Source organism: Brachyistius frenatus, unplaced genomic scaffold, assembly GCF_029030835.1.
Source record: "Brachyistius frenatus isolate BFR_SWC_R1_liver_20210118 unplaced genomic scaffold, ASM2903083v1 Contig_106, whole genome shotgun sequence".
Classification (NCBI taxonomy): Eukaryota; Metazoa; Chordata; class Actinopteri; family Embiotocidae; genus Brachyistius; species Brachyistius frenatus.
Genome location: NW_027210705.1, coordinates 1322501 through 1340000, shown reverse-complemented (window position 1 = coordinate 1340000; position 17500 = coordinate 1322501). Strand labels below are relative to the sequence as shown.

General features: G+C 41.6%; 1 protein-coding gene across 7 annotated transcripts in view; it reads right to left on the bottom strand.

Annotated features, from left to right (window-relative positions):
- The window catches only part of lrch1 (leucine-rich repeats and calponin homology (CH) domain containing 1), a 91682-nt gene that overhangs the window by 28021 nt on the left and 46161 nt on the right, over nt 1-17500 (bottom strand). For 4 of the 7 annotated variants that reach the window (XM_069712085.1, XM_069712087.1, XM_069712080.1 and 1 more), the window contains exons 5-14: nt 17382-17500; nt 16716-16846; nt 10341-10428; nt 9195-9300; nt 7091-7206; nt 4646-4716; nt 3908-3994; nt 3531-3608; nt 2693-2729; nt 1251-1367 (exon numbers count right to left, since the gene is read on the bottom strand). The exon at nt 17382-17500 is cut by the window's right edge and continues 18 nt beyond it. In XM_069712085.1, the coding sequence (XP_069568186.1) occupies nt 1251-1367; nt 2693-2729; nt 3531-3608; nt 3908-3994; nt 4646-4716; nt 7091-7206; nt 9195-9300; nt 10341-10428; nt 16716-16846; nt 17382-17500 (950 nt within the window). The remainder of the gene's footprint in view (nt 1-1250; nt 1368-2692; nt 2730-3530; nt 3609-3907; nt 3995-4645; nt 4717-7090; nt 7207-9194; nt 9301-10340; nt 10429-16715; nt 16847-17381) is intronic. The other 3 variants (XM_069712083.1, XM_069712086.1, XM_069712082.1) reach the window with 2 other exon arrangements.

The window sequence follows — 17500 nt, the reverse complement described above, 5'->3', positions numbered from 1 at the left end:
GACTCCACAGAAATGTAAAGTACACAGAAACACACACACACGCTGCTGTGATGAAGCAGCACATTTTAACACAAGATCAAACTAGAGTTGACCTCCAAACTGGCTCAGAGACAAAGAGCCCCCCCCCCCCCCCGCATGTGTTTTTAGCCGCCGTTCGACCAGTTGCCAGAGAAAGACCTGTGTCAGCACTCTTTAGGACAATTTCACACTCCAGAGGAGGGAAAGTTAACACAAATTAAGTGGTATAGATTTTTTTGCAAAGACCGTGAGGTTAATTAAAAATGACCCTGCAGGGGAATCCCGCTGATCGTCCCCCTTTTCCACCACAGTGCAGGTCTTCAATGTACGCAGAATAATATCAGATTAGCAAAAACACATCTGGAGGAGACCGTTAATGTGTCTCTGTGGGTCGTGCTGACTTTGCACTCTCCACCTCTGTTGTGGAGATTCAGGGAACTGACGAGTCAAATTGTACATCGAGGCGACAGCTGTTCGGTTTAATACCTGAGTTAAAACTTCAATGATCAGCTCAAATGATCACTTCTGTGAATTGTTTTTGTTCAATCTGTGCACAAACATAAACAACAACAACAAAAACACAACACTTTGTATATAAGAGGGAAGCACAAACTCTGACCATTTTCCAAACTGTTGAACTATTCCTTTAATGGAATAAATGTCTTCCTTAAAGACATTTCTTAAAAAAACTCTCTGACAGTGTTGATTAAAAAACAAACAGAAAACAAAGACCCCAAATGACACATCGGCCCCTTCTGCAGATGAATCGGTTCACCAGCCACGAACAAGGTTTTCTGTGAACTTCATAAAAACTCTTGTTTCTGAGGATCGCAGTGACTGGTGAAAGATTCAGACTGACGTACAGCGATAAACACACATGTCCGCCTCCCCTCTGCTCACATGTGAGTCGCTGCCACATGAAAACGGGACACGCGTGATGAGCTCAGTGTGGATCGCTGGCTGAGTGACAGGAAGAACACGGCAGACACACACACACACACACACACACACACACACACACACACACACACACACACACACACACACACACACACACACACACACACACACACACACACACACACACACAAAGACAGACACACACACACACACACACACACACACACACACACGGACACAACTGTCGGTTTCACGAGGAAGCACGACTGAGGACAGTTGCCTGCGAGGGGCGGCACAGAGCCTGCATCCAGTGGTCTGGTTGCTATGGTTACCTGGATTGACATATGCCACTCATACTCCCGGCATGCAAGCTGGGCCTCAAACCTGGCCTTCTCTAGAATCATCTGTCTCTTCTTCTGGAACTCATAGCCACCTTCCTCCAAGTGCTGCTACGGAACGCATCACACGTTTAGGCTCGGCGCACTTTCTGTCAGTCACACACTTACAGGCTCTACTTTACATCTCTACGGACAAACACCAAACACTTTGGGACCACTGCTACTCTACCAGGTGAGCGTAGTGATCAAGAAGGAACTATTGAGCCTCCGCACTGGGGGATCTCTGCAGACTGGAAGCACCTCCAAGTGGGCGGGGCTTGAAATAAGCAGGATTCAGAGGAACGACTTTGTCCTAAAGTGCAGTGCAATAATGGAAAATCACTTGGAAGCCTCACTTACTGTCTCATAATTAAAATAAATCTCAAGAGTTATGAGATCCAGAGCCCAAGAACTTCTGACAAGAAGATCTGACTCCATCTGGTTGGGAACCAGAGGCCATTATGCCCGCCCACCTACAGAGAAAACCTGACTGCACCACAGACCTGTCAATCAAACATACGCTTTGTATTTCATGGGAGAAGTTGAATGGGCGTCTATGGAGCCAGAGCCTTCTTGGCGCCCCACCCCTGGTGTTCCTCCCTTGTATTGCACTTCATGGCACTTCCGCATCACCTTTCGGACCCGGAAGCTACGTCCAGTTTTATACACAGTCTGTGGTTACAACACAGTGTTGAGAAAGGATCTGTTGTAACTGGATGTTTAGTTACTCATGAACTGTCTGTGGGATCCTGATGAGGTTTCCTTCATTCTGGAACAGAACCTGGAAGTTCGGGTTTCACTTCCGTTCTTTAAACATTGTTAACAAAGTACTGAAGGTACAAACAGTTTCTCTGTAACTGATTCATTATCTTGGGAACAACAGCTGCTACTAGCCTGTCCTACTTGAAGCCGGCTCCCGTCTGCAGAGATGCATATTTCCAATAGAAGCGACTGTGTGCAGGACTTCAAAATGTCCCTTCAGCGCCTCCAGCGGTGATGATGACACAGTAATGACTGCAGATGTTGTTTTGTAAAAGAGAATGTGAAGTGGGAGGATCTGTCTGGCCTCTGTTAAACCCCGACAGCCATTTGTCAGTTTGATTAAATTGTTATTATTATGAGCGCAAAAGATAAAATTAATATAAGACACACAATCTTAGAATAGCTTTGCTGTCACATCAAAGCACTTTTCTGTCATTTTTCTGGACATCTATAAACAGAACTTTCCACCAAACTAAAGGTCTCTTCAGATAAGAAGCATCATCTGTGACTGAAGTTTAAAAACACTGTAATTGCTGTTTTTCAGTTTGTCATTAATTATCATGTGTGCTGACGACAGCTGTCTGTTTGTGGCTTCACTCAAAGTAAGACAAGTGCAAAGGTTCTGAACACTGTACCTTTGGTGTTGTGGCGCCGTCATCACTGTCCTGCCCACTGAGGAGACAGAGAATAAAATAAAGGAAGAAAAAAGTTCAGATCCACTGCAGTGACACATTCATTATAACACTACATGCAGCCATTTGCAGCTAAAGCACCAAAACCACAAGTCAAACTTATTAAAACAGCAAAATTGCCGTAAAAAAAAAAAAAAAAAAAAAAAAGCACACCTCAGTTTTTAGAGGTAAGAAAAGTTTTGCCAGTTAACTGGTAATAGAGTGCGTAGTGTCAGCACTGTTGCTATGACTACCTTTAGTTTTATAAAACATGAGCACTGACTGAGAATAATGACTGATGAGAAATATGTTTGAAGTTCTGAAGCCTCTCGTTATTTTTGAGCAGAGAAAACCAGTGTACCCGGTCTGCTACAGAGACTGTTGCATCATGGGTAGGCTGTAGCCTTACTGCTGCTAAGCTCGCGAGTATGTTCAATTCGTCAGTCAGCAATAAGTGTTTGGTCGGCCCAGTTCAACATGCAGGAATCCTCCTGTTATGTGTTTTGTTGTCATAAATTCAGGACGCCTAAAAATGAGTTCATACAGTCTCCGGCTTCTTCGCTGCACAAATAAAACAGGAAGAAAATCCGTCGAGCACTCAAGAGGAATCTCCCTGTTCACCTTGGATTGATGCCGTCTCAGTGAAGTCGAGAGCAATACGTGTTTTAAAGTGTTTTTCCCTCCAGGAGCCGATGTTGGAAACGGGGATTTGGTTTTTGCCCTCTTTGTCAGGCCAGAACTATATTTTAGATGGAATAAAGTCAGGTAACAAATAATAAAGCAGAAGTACATGGACTCTTACTTGAGGGACTCGTCCACTGTGACGATCTCCACCGGGTAGAGATGGACTCCGGACAGATCGTCATGCTCTGTGTTCACTCTGATGCACAAAAACAGACGACATCGTGAAAATATAGGTTTTTTTGTTTACAGTCCTGTTTGTATATGATGCAGAAGGATTATCTTCAAATCTGGTTCACAGTTCAACTTTGTTACAGCTTCATTTTATATTCAAAAGAGAACCAGGATCTCAGGGTAATTTATTTTGAACATCAACCTATTTTATGAGGCTGCATTTCCCTCGTTGTATGGCTGAAATGAATGTGTGTGTCAGCAGAGTGAAATATCATGCTGTCCCTGTTGTTATGCTGCTGAAGGTGCTGGGTTTGGGTTTCTCACCTGCTCGGGTCCTGCAGCAGCTCCACAGCCTCTTTCAGTTGGTTAATCATGTCAATGTGGAGCTCTGTGCCCCCTTTAACCTTTGACCTGTGACCACAAAGACATAAGTGATGAGCTGCGTACTGTAAATGTCCCACAGAAATGACAGTTTAAGCATATTTTTTTTAAATCGAATGAGCGACTGTCTGAATATTATAAACTTCCATCAATGAACTATACAAACATGAAAATCAGTGTCGACGCAATAAAAGATACATTTCATATTTATTTTTGAATTATTTCAAATTAAGCACAGAATGTAATGCGAAAAATGAGATCAGAAAAAAGGTTTATCGACAGGAGTGGTGGAGGGAGAAAGACTGTGATGTCACTATCTCTGGTGAAACAAGTTAAATGATCAAAGTTATAAAATATTTCATATAAATGCAGTTCAGAAAAGATTAGAAACCTACAATAAACAAATATGTAAAATTAGAAGTTACAGTTATTAAAAAAACTTCTAACATTCAGCGCCATGTGAACATCAGAGGTCATTTAAAGGCATTTTATAAAGGTCCAAACTAAACACTGCATGTAAACATGATGACCGCTCTTTTTAAAAATCTTAGCAACATGATTTACTTTTTAATGTAAATCTTAGTTTGAAAAGTAACTCTTGCTGTGGGATGGAGTGAAAAGTAAAACAGTTGTAGTGGAGTAAAGGTGAACAAGAGAAAACGTCCAGAAGTTACAACTCACGTTTGCTCCGTTGGCCAGTGCGAGTCTTCTTCTATCCTGAGGGGCTCGTCGAAGTCTGCCGCCGTCCGACCCTGAACACACAAACACACATCAGCAACAGCTGCGGCGGTCACGTGGTCCACACACGCTCACTCGGCCATTGGCCAAAAGTCAGAGATGTCACCACCATCCCCTCTGTACAATAAAAAAAACTGTTTATCTGTTCCTCTTTATTCGTCTCTTCCAGATGCTGAAATGGACGGAAACAACAGGCTGAACTGTCTGCAAAGAGTTGCTATTAAATTCACAGCAATAAATCCACTGTGTCACAGTCCAACAAGCACGGAGCACCCCCGAATATGGACTTCTCACATATAGAGTATAAACACGTCTTATTATTATTGTATAATTATCATAAAAACAATATAGGATTCATGTCTGACTGTCTTTGAATCCGATTCAATTGGTCCATGACGGATCAGAAAAGGATTCCGTATAAAATCCAACTAAAAAATTTCTCCGAGCTGAATTAGAGAGAGATGTAACATTTGGAGTCCACTGCACAACAAAAACAGCTTCAAACACGGCAGGTGGACGTTTTAGCAAACGTTCACTTCAGATTAGAGTGTCGACCTCATGACTGCTCCTCACATGTTTGATGATCTTCAGATGATCCGGGTGGATTTAGGAATCAATGATGTGCATTTCTGAAGAACCGGCGAACAAATCAACATCATCAGACTCTTCAGCTCTTTGTTTTGTGTTGCGTCATTATTGGGTCACAGCTGTGTCTCCACGGTGACACACAGGCTCAGTGTGTGATGTAACCGTCTGTAACAGGAGCGTTTCTCTACACTGTGAAAACTTCAATAACACGCGGGCAGACCTGAACTCATGATGGAGAGAGTTGGGCTTAATTTGATTTGCATTAAAATGATTCAGTTATCAAAGGAGGAAATGGTGACGCTAAACAGCCGGGTTTCTCTCAGTGTAAACATCACCGTCTTTAATGAACAAACACATCCTGTCAGTGAGGAGTCACATGATTTGAACCTTGAAGCGACTTCCAGGTGAAGTGTTTAAATGATCCCAATGAAAGTCAATGTATCCTGATCACTTTCAATGTTAATACACGATTGATGACGGACCGACGAAGTTCTGTTAACGCGAGTTCTTGATTTGGGGAACGCAGGAAAACTAATCTTTACTTTCTCCTTCACACTTCCAGCTTCCAACTTCTTATCAACTCAAAATGTCACTTGATCTCATAAATTCATCTGACCAATTTATGTACTTAACTCATTAAATTAAGTTATTTAGAAGCATCAATAATAATTGGCTTCAAAATAACTTCCCAGCATGCATTGGATTCAGGTAAAAATTCCCCTGGTCAAAGCCGGTCCGTGTTGAAGTCTGTTCTGTGACCTGCGTTCATGTAAACTGTGTCTGTTAGTGATGCAGCAGAAGCTGTGATGAGGGACGAACTTCGACATCCAGGCTCATCAGTCTAACTTCATCCCTCTCTGCAGCGCCCCCTGGTGTGTGGACGCCTGCATCTACCGTTTGTTTACAGGAGAAGAGTTGTTCATTAAAAAAACAAAAACAATAGACTGCTTCCATACAAATTTAGGTCTCAAAATGATTATCAATTTGTAAGCTACCGATATATGAAATTAGAAGTTTGGCAAATCAGATGATATGAGCAGCTGTAAATTGTTGCGACGTCACCCAAACAAACAGTCGCTCCACTCCTCCATGTTCTATTCAGAATTTGAATCCTCTCAGTTTGTGATTTCATTCTTGTAAATGTGTTCATTTCAGCCGTCTGAGGAATATTATGATGGTTCAACTCAAGCACACTGCAGATTGCCGTTTTATGAGTCATATTTATGATATGTTTTTTGTTGTTGTTTTTAATGGAGATGATCCAATTCAGTAATTTGTTTTTATATCTACTGGTACAAGTGTCTTCTTCTATCTAAACCACTGAGCATGGGTCTGTGATGTTTCCGTGAGAAGTTATTCAGCATTAAAGGGACAAAATCAAATCAGGAGGAAATAGGCCCAAAAGCGCTCGTGCAGAGAGAAATTGTAAAATTATGAAATAAAATTTGATTGTAGCTTGAAAGAAGTTAAAAGAAGTAAAACATGTGCATGAACCCAAATCCTAAAGACGTGTCTGTTTTACAGTGCAGCTTCTGAGGCGGTTCAAGACAAATCAACTGACTAAACTGAAGTCTAAACGTAAATTAAACTCACATGAACAAACATAAAGTGACAATTTAGGCGCCATTTAAAAAAATAACCTCCGACTCCTGGAGACCGACTGACGCTGGAATAACATAACAGTTTTATATAACTGCAATCAGAGAGGGGCATTATTCATGAAGTGAAGCATTTAGTGCATCAATCTTTGATCATCCCCGAGCGAAGCACTCAGAGGAGAACTGCAACGGGAGATCTTGCCTTGATGTAGTTGATGAAGCGAGTGCTGAGCGCAGAGTCTCTGTAGCTGAACTGGTCCTTCAGGGCCTCCGTAGGACTCTCCTCGATCAGGCGGACCGAGTCGGAGTTTGGGTCGGCTGAAAAGGAGGAAACGTTAAATTGGCTTGAACCGACGTGTTGGAGTCTTCAGCTTTGTCCAAAATCACTCCCTAGTTATTATTTTGTTAATGATGCATAATCGGTGTGTTTGTGACATTTCCGGTCCACAAATTGTCCTCAAGAACGTCCTCAGTGGAACATTTAAAGCAGCGTTCGTGTAAAAAAACTATTTTCTGCAAACAATTCTGCAACTTGTAGAGAGCCAGATCGATACGGACGTTTTTGGGCCAATATCGATACCGACAGCACAAAGTAAATACATTCGTCCATCCGTCCGTCTGTCTGTCCGTCCACTCACATTTATCTCAGTTATCCCTCAAATGTGGTTTTATAACACTTTCCACACTTGTAACAAAGATCTGCGATGACAGCAGGATATTTGACAGGTTGATGTCTGCACTGACACCAGTGCACTGAAACAGGGAACTTCACTGGAAATGTACTTCCAGTGAAAACCAGCTGATCTCAGCGCTGTGCAGAAGAACTGATCCGCTGATGTTTCAGACTGCTGGAGAAGAAAAGTCTCTTAAGTTCCTCGATGTGAACTGAATGCAGTCAGAGGTTCCGTATTACTGTGTTCCAAATGGCGTACCTACGTACTAACACGTACTATTCGCACTAAGTGCATCGGTGCGTTCACACTGTCGAGTACGGAAACATGCAGTGTGCTGCAAGTGCACTCGGAACGTTCACAATCTTTTTGCGACGGACACTTTTCACACTCGACCGCCGCCGTCTTGGTTACGAAGCAGAAAAAGGAGGGAAAACCGACACAGCATTTTCAAACTGCTGTTGGACGGCATCGGTGTGTTTAGTGTGCGTGTTTTAAATGTGTTAATTTCTGGGTAAAATAATTAAAATCAGCTCATATGTTGGCAGGCGATGCATTCAAATGTTCCGCAGAACGGCGGCGTGCGATTTGAGACTGCAGCGCTGTCAAGTAAGAGTACCAACATGTCAGAGAACTATGAGAGCGTACCGACGGCAGGAACACGTGGTGTATGTTTTAACAGTAAAGAGGATTCAATAGAAAAAATGGTGTCAGATTGAAGGATGTATGTATTTTGGTGAAACACAGTTAAGAGATTGTTAGGAGATCAAACTAACCTAAACAGCTCTCTTTCCACTCAGCTCAGTTAATGTGACCCTCATTCAGCTCTAACCTAATTAAGGCTGATTGAAGTCTATTTAAACTGTGTGTCTGGGGAGCTGCTGCTGTTTTTTAATAGAGCTTGACAGCCCAGATACTCTTAACACACACACACACACACACACACACACACACACACACACACACACACACACACACACACACACACACACACACACACACACACACACACACACACACACACACAACTGACATGTTAGAAAGCAAAGCTGCAAAAAAGGTCTGTTTCTACGCTGCTGTTTCTTAAGCTGAAGCTATCAGGATCAGGATAGTTTGGCTCCAGGGAGAAAAGAAGAGCAAAGTGGAAATGTTAAAAATCAAGTTGAAATGCGTACAATGAAGTTGAAGTGTTGTATGCCTGGAACCAAAACTGAAAGTTTGACTTTATTCTGGAAATGCAAAATAAAAATGAATTCTTCCTTCTCTCAATGTTTCCCTTAACGGGGCCGTAACACTCCGTCGGTTGTGTCTCTGCTGTAATAAGTCTTTTTTGCACTTCAGGTCTATTTTACTTTGTTTTACTCGGTTATCTGGTGTGTACGTGTATTTGGCTCCGAGCGCTTCCGCAGCACAGATGACCGACACCTCAATACTGCTCCTGAACGCAACCTGTGACAGATGGAGCTCTGAAGCGTCTGTGTGGACACGATGGGACAGTTCGCTGTGTCCACAGCATCGGCAGGATATCCACAGAGGTGTGTGTGTGTGTGTGTGTGTGTGTGTGTGTGTGTGTGTGTGTGTGTGTGTGTGTGTGTGTGTGTGTGTGTGTGTGTGTGTGTGTGTGTGTGTGTGTACCTGTCAGGGAGCTGATGTGTTCACTGGAGTCGTCTTTGCTGATTCCTTCCTCCTCTGTGATGTGGCTCATTGGCACGTTAAGACTCAGACTGTCTTCATCTGATGGCTACAACAAACAACAAACAACAACGTTGTTCTCAACTGAATCCAAAACTGTGTCCAAAAACAGTCCACTTAGATAAGAGAGCTACTAAAGATTATTTATATTATGGAAAAACCTGCATATTATTTTCTTGATCAATCATTTGATCAATAAAATGGCAGAAAATAAGAACAGAAAATACCAGTTATAATGTACTTCAGCGCAGAAATGTTTATTAAATTGACACTTTTGAGCAGTCCTAATCCAGGGGATATTAAATTTCACATATGTCAAATAAAATAATCAAATCCTCACATATATCAAGCTGATATTATTTAATTACTAAGTAGTTTTGCATAAAAATGACTGAAAGGATTGTTTACAGGTCTAATTTCATGTGGTTATTAGAACATTAAATATCAGCCAATAAGCAGATTTTATTTTCAAACTTTGAAGTATCAGACTTAAAACTCAACATTATTTTTTCTGCAGCTGCGGTTTAATTTATAATAATACAATTATTGCTCTGCAGAATGACCTGCTCTAAATACAACATGCTGTTTAACAAACTTACAGTTCTGTTGATAAAAGGAACAGAGTTTCTGCTGAAAATCGAATGATGTTAAATTTAGAATCAGAGATAACTCAGAAATCATAAAAGAAAAAGAAAGAATTTAAGAATATCTTAGTTTTCCTTTGCAGAAACAGCGTAACAGTAAGTGACTGCTAAAAAAAAAAAAAATCCTTTAATGTCGCTGTCCTCAGACGGATCCACTGACGAGAAGGACGCCGTGTAAAAATAATTGTGTCCCACATATGAAAAAAAAAACTTGTGAAAAGGAGGACACATTTAAAAAGAAAAAGAAATGTGAACTGCTCCGCATCTGAAAACAAGACGATCTTCTGCAGGTTAAACTGTGGACGTTAAATATCAGACCGTATCGCTCTGTCTGTAATAAACAAATATGCACATTAACGAACAGCTACATGACATCGGTTAAAACAGAAAGGCAGAAAGACACAAAGCTACAAAAGGGACACACGCTCCAACACACTCTCGTTACCTCGGTAGCAGACAGTCTCTTGTCTCCGTTGTCGCTGCCGACTCCTGAGTCGCTGTCCTGCTTCTTCTGCTGCTCCATGTCCTCCACGCTGCAGACACACAACAGGTCACACACCTGACACACACACAGGAGGAGGGCGCACGTGTGTGTGTGTGTGTGTGTGTGTGGTGGTGGTGGTGGTGGTGGGGGGTTACAGTACAGAGCGAGACAGTGAAAGAGAGAGAGTCTGACCCCCTTCTCTGGCACTCAGGAAGGCTGCGTTCACACTCCTCTGTAAATCTGCATCTCCAGCTCAGACCTGATCGTCAGCTGAATCTGAACTGACCCGCTGAAGCAGATGGATCATTTTATACTTACGTTTCTATCTTTGAAATATCATTAGAAATTAATGCAGCAGTTCTCGAAGAACGGGGCCAGTGTGTGTGTGTGTGTGTGTGTGTGTGTGTGTGTGGGGGGGGGGGGGGGGGGGGGGGGGGGGGGGGGGGGGGGCTGTAATCTCTTCAGCTTCTCTCTGGGGTTATGGAGGCTGCTTTGTGTCTGTGTCTTTAAGACACACTGGTATCACTGGCTCTCTCTTCTGATTGGTTGACTCTTGTCTGAGTGACGTACACTCAGGCCAACCTGTCGGTCTTACACTTCGTTACCCCTGCGATGGAATAAGCGCTCTGTGTGTTCCTCTGTGTAAACAGTTTGACAAGCCGTGCTGAGGGCGGTCAGTTTGTGACATCACAAACTTATGGAAGTCTAAACGGCACAGCTGCTACATATGGGCTGCAAGCATTTATCTGTGTACTGAGTTCTGAAAATGTTATAGTATTTATTTAGCAGCTAAACCTGCTTTATGAAAGAAAAAAGGAAAACTGATTTTATACAGTATTGGATCTTTAAATAAAATTTACCATGATTTATAAAAGTTTAGCAACCACTTCATCAACATGACCTGGACCCAAGCGGCAACCAACAGCGACGTCACCCGTTGGTTTGTGAACGGCCGTTATGAAGCCTCGAGTTCAGAATTTGGCCGGCGCCATCTTGCTAGTTCGGAGCGTGACCATATTTGGGCAGCGAACGAGGGATATGCCTCAATCTGATTGGAAACCTGGCTATGTCCCGCCCACCGATAGCTGTAACCTGACTGCACCACAGGCCTGTCAACACGCCCCCAAAACATTTTTTTTTTTTTTTTTTTTTTTTTTAACGTGTATTTCATCATCAATGACGGGATTATTTTCAGATGGACCGCCGGAAAACTAAAAGAAAGGAGCGACTTTGACTAACAACACCAAAATAACTTGTGGAAAAATTGTATTGACTTAATTTGATTAAATTAACTTAATTTAATGAGACTCCTTGAATGGGAGTCTATGTAGCTGGATGTTTTTTTGGAGCCGACCTCTAGTGGCACTCGGTGGTACTGCAGCTTAAGGCACTTCCGCATCGGCCTAATTTTTCAGACCCAGGAGTAAAATTGACAGGAGCTCATTATGAGTTACCAATACTATAATAACAATAACATGAAATTATTTTACAGCACAGCCGACAAAAACAAGATAAGAACTGAAAAAGGTTTTCAGCTCAACGTTTTACAAAAATAGATCAAAGTCACACACGAGGACGTAAAACATTTAGGTGAGTTTAAGACGGCGTGTGAACGCAGCCTTGTGGCAGTCTCCAAGCAACTGAACAATAATTTGTGCTGTAATTGCTCACACATTTGCACATACGGGATTTTCTCGGGCTAAATTACCCTCCTGTGAACAATATTCCCTCTCCTCCCCTCCACTTGATCATTTATTCTACAGTTTCTGTGTCGCTTCATAACATACAACGACGCGCACGTTCAGGTCTCCTCTCTGTGACATCCATAGGTGTGGTGCTTGTCAAAGTGAGGAAATAACAAGTTCATCTTTTTATTAATCTGGTTGAAATTCATTGACATTTTCAAGTGCTTGAAGATCCCATCTTCTCTAAAGTGTATGTCGTGGAAAAGAGCCAATAACAACCAAAGTTGCCACTTGGACATTTATGGTGTAACGGTTGATTCATGACGTGAATCAACTGCAGTAACAGTCTGATCTGCTTCTTTTTGCCCCGTTACACATTAATACAAACACACTTCCTGTTTGTGTTTCAAATCAAAAGTCTTCTGGTCTTCCTCTTTATTTCTTAACAAGGCTTTTATTGTGAAACATCTGCAGGAAGCTGTTGTGACTGAAATCGGACTTTAACACTTTAGATGAGTAATCCTTAAACGTTGGCTGAACATAGCAGCATTATATTGTTGACTTTATTAAATTAAAGCCATAGAAATATACATTACTGACCATGTATGTAAACTGGCCACCTGCAGGTAACATTGATTACAGCAGTTTAAACCAATCACAGGTGCACACCCCTGGTGACCTCTGACCCCTCCATCACCGACTGATGATACTCATCATGTAAGAGCCAAAAAAAAGACACATTTAAGAGCCTGACAGTAAATGTAACATCCTGTGTTGTTTTATTTTGGCGGGGCAACAGCAGACAAACACTCTTGCGTCCTCCAGGTGGACGGTAAACTGTGCCTCGCTGTGTTTCACTCTTAGCTGGTTTTCTTTTAAGGTCGTTTCGTTAATGGGGTTTTAAAAATAGCAGCGATCTGTTCACGGCTTCGTCTGAAGAAAGAGAACAACGCTTCCACAACCTTCCTACCATCATCTCTCATTTCTATCTTCATCCATTTCATTGTTTCTTTATTGCCAGTTCATTTCCTCATCCCATTTTCTTTATTCATTTACTTTTCTCCTCCCTCCTTTACTTCCTTTCATATTTTTCTTGTTTCTTTCACTTATAATTTCTTTGTTGCGGTGTAACTTGTTTGTTCCTTCTTACTTTGTTGGGTCATGTGATTAGTCCCTCCTTTTCCCTTTGTTCTTTCTTTTCTTTTCTTTGTTTCATTCCTTTCTTTCTTTCCTCCCATTTCTACAATCATTCCAACAACTGCTTCTTTGTTCCCACATTTATACTCCTACATTTTCTGTCGGCTACTTTCCCCTGTCGCTTAGTTTTTATCATTCAGCTGGATTCACTCTTTCGTTCCCAGCGACTGTCTCTGTCTTTTTTCCTTCACTGATCAAGTCTTCCTTAATCAGTCACTCAAATAATATCTGACACAGCGATGACTGGATTCTGGCCTGACGTGTCAGCGAACTTCTTCGATGGCAGACAGTCAGTGCGTTAGTGTGACCCAGCGGGGAGCCGCAGGACGGATCGCTTTCAGCTGACTAATGGAGGATTTGGCTCCACTCTGAGAAACCGAGGAAGCTCAGATCACAGACAGCCGAGCTGTTCCAGCAGACAGCGTCGATCCCGCCGCTGAGAGAAATGTTGTTAAAAACCAAAGAAAATAGACGGCTTTGAGGTGATGTAACGCAGCTCTGGCAGCCATGTTGGAGGTCTTCAGCTGAGAAGTTCTGACAGCATTTCTACTTTTTCCCCAAAAAGTTTGGACGCTGTGTAAAATGTAATGCAGTGATTTACAATCACATGAACCCATATTTAATTCAAAATAGACCAAAGACAACGCATCAAATATCAAAACTGAATTTCTTTTTTTTTGGTTTTATGAAAATATCTGCTTAATTTGAATTTAATGCCAGCAACACGTCTCAAAAGAGTTGGGACAGGGTTATGTTTACCGCTGTTTTACGTCACTTATTCTCTTTACAACACTCTGTAAGCGTCTGGGAACTGAGGAGACCAGTTGCTGGAGTTTTGGAAGTGAAATGTTCTCACTGCCAGCTTAGCACCCGGACTCTTCTACTACGGAGCCATGCAGTTGAAATATGTGCAGAATGCGCTTCAACACTCTTTTGCTGAAATAAACAAGATCTTCCCTAACAGAGACGTTGTCTGGATGGCAGCACATGTTGCTCCAAAACCTGAATATATCATCCAGCATTAATGGTTTCTTCACATATGTACAAGCTACCCATGACATGTGAACTAAAGCATCCCTGTACCATCACTGATAGCGGCTTTTGAGCCGAGTGCTGGATGGTCCCTCTCCTCTTTAACCCCAAGGATGCAGCGTCCATGATTTCCAAAAATAATCTAAAATTTTGATTTATCAGATCACAGGACAGTTTTCCACTTAACTTAACTTATGTTCGAGCCCAGAGAAGGCATCAGTGTTTCTGGATCATGTTTATATCTGGTTTCTTCTTTGCATGGTGGAGTTTTAACCTGCGTTTGTGGATGCAGCGATGAACCGTGTTCACAGATAATGATTTTCAGAAGTGTTTCTTAGCCCAGAGTATGATTTCCACTAAAGAATTGTGTCTGTTTTTAATGCAGTGCTGCCTGAGGGCCCGGAGATCAAGAACAACCAATAATGTTTTTTTCTGGGCTTGTCCTTTGTGTACAGAGATTTCTCCAGATTCTCTAAATCTTTTAATGATATTAAGTATTGTAGATGATAAAATCCCCAAAGTCTTTGCAATTTTATGATGAGGAACATTATTCTTAGATTGTTGCACTATTTGACCAGAAAGTCTTTCACAGAGTTAGGTTAGGTTAGGTTAGGTAGTTACTTTATTAATCCCCGAGGGGAATTTGTTTTCGCTACAGCAGCATACAGGAAGCAATAGATAATAATAGAATAATAGAAAGCAATAAAATAGCAGTATTTTTTTAAATATTTTTTTTTAGGTTGGTGAACCTCTCACCATCTTCACTGCTGAGAGACTCTTTCTCTCCGAATGCTCTTTTTAAACCAAATAATGTTCCTGATCTGTTGCCAATTAACCTAATTAGTTGTTAGATTTTCCACCAGGTGTTTCTTTTTTTACGTTACATACTTTTCCAGTCTTTTGTTGACCCTGTTGCAACTTTTTTAAGATGTGTTGCTGCCATCAAACTCAAAATGAGCATATGTTTTTCATAAAACAATCACATTTCTGTTTCAACATTTGATATGTTGTCTTTGGTCTATTTTCAATTGAATATGGGTTTATGTGATTTGCAAATCATTGCATTCTGTTTTTAATTTACATTTTAGTGTCCCAGCTTTTTTTGGAAACAGGGTTGAAAAAATAACCTGAAAATCTCAAGTTCAGAACAAATATGATCCATTTCTGACTATTTTCACCCACCAACTGATGTTACCGCTCAGCAGAACGGTAGTTTAGTTATTAGATCGCGTCTTTGTATTTGTATTTGTAGGAAGCGGACTTGTGAGTTTGCAAGTCAACAAAACTAAGATAAACAACTTTTCTTTTAGGTTAAATGAGCGACATCTTTACAGGCTACAAATTGTACGGACAGCTTTGGAGACCATCGTGCAGCTTTTGAGCCGAACCTGTAACCGGCAGCAGCACATTACCGCGGCAAGAAATCAAACACACACACACACACATCTCGAAGACAATCAGAGGCCTGGGCTATGAAGCAGGTTTTGTGGTTACCGTGGTAACTTTTAACCCTGTATTATAAACGTAATAAAGCACCGCCTACTAACCGAGCAATTCTCACCACTCATAGAAGATCTCATGGAGTGAGACTTCTGTGGAGGGCAGAGTGTTCAGAGAACGACAAACCTCGTTGGCTTTCTCTGACGACTTTTGTACGAGAGATTAAGGTTCCATTTCATGGAATACATCATCCTACGACTCAGACTGATCGGAGCACTAAAGCCTTGTACTTGTACAATATATGACAGTAAGCCTATTTACTGCTTTGAATTAAGTTTTTATATCCGTTTCTTATTTGCTCCTTGGTCCGTTTGACACATGCCGGGGTAGCAGCTTAACGAATATGAATAAAGTGGTCACACACGCCATAAGATCACATCTGAGCAACACATTAAATTAATGGAATGGAATTACAGCAGTGATATTATAAACCCTGTTAACTTCCTTCATTTGGTAGCTGCAGATAATTTTAGCCTGGATTCTGTATTAACTTCTTCAAATGTGTCTGATATTCTTGTTTGATCTAACGTTTGTAAAAGTAGTGGTTACGGGATGTAACTCCAGCTCTATGAGGACGTGTGTAGCCTCGATGGGGATTAATTAATGGTGCAGTCCGTTAGAGGGTGCAGCACATAGGATATATAATATGGCGCCCTGTTGCCAGTTCGCTTGTCCATGTTTTTGATTGGTCATGTAATTGCAAACCCCTCCCCCTTTTTATGTGAAGACCTTCCTAGATAGTTTGGGAAAACCTGGCCTGACCCAAGCCTAACTACGTACTGAGTGAAATGACATTTGGATATCAGAACACTTTTAGAACAAATAGTCTTTAAAAATCCGGGTTGGGGGGGATCGAAGTGATGCACGGCAGCAGAAGATGATATGAAAGAAGTAGGGTGGTGACGTTACCGCAGTGACTGACCTGCCAGCGGTGGGCCGTGATAGGCTGAGGCGCTCGATGACAGGCAGGTAGAGAGAGTCGGGCATCTTCTCACTGCGACACGCCTCAATACTCAGATACTTGAATATGTGGACTTTACCCTTTATACAGATCTGAAACCAAGGAAGAGAGAGATTTAAATTAGATGAAGTACATGTGTATTCAAACTTTTTGTAGCTGGTGCTTAACTCCTAAATAGATATGATATTCTAGATGCTGTGATTTTCATACTATTGTGTAAAAAACAACAACTGTGATTATAGTAAATTAGCAGTTACAGCAAAATCCCATCATGGCCACATGCCAGCTGAATACAGGAATGTCAAGACAAGATGATACAGGTAAAATCAGTATCAATATTTACAATTATATATTTCTGATTCCAACATAACACTAAAACAATACTGTGCAAAACTTTAAGTCACCTAGGTCACAGTAAAGTGGAGAAACTTTAGAAGATTTGTTTCAGAATTGTTATCAAATACAAAGAAAGGTGAGAAGAATGTGTGTGTGTGTGTGTGTGTGTGTGTGTGTGTGTGTGTGTGTGTGTGTGTGTGTGTGTGTGTGTGTGTGTGTGTGTGTGTGTGTGTGTGTGTGTGTGTGTGTGTGTGTGTGTGCGTGCGTGTGTGTGTGTGCATGTGCGTGCACCTGTGCAGGTGGACTCTGCAGTGGGTTGTTTTCTAACTGGAGCGACTGGAGATGTTTCATTTTCCTGTAGCACACCGGGATGGTGGAAACCTTGTTACAGGAGAAATCAAACTTCACCA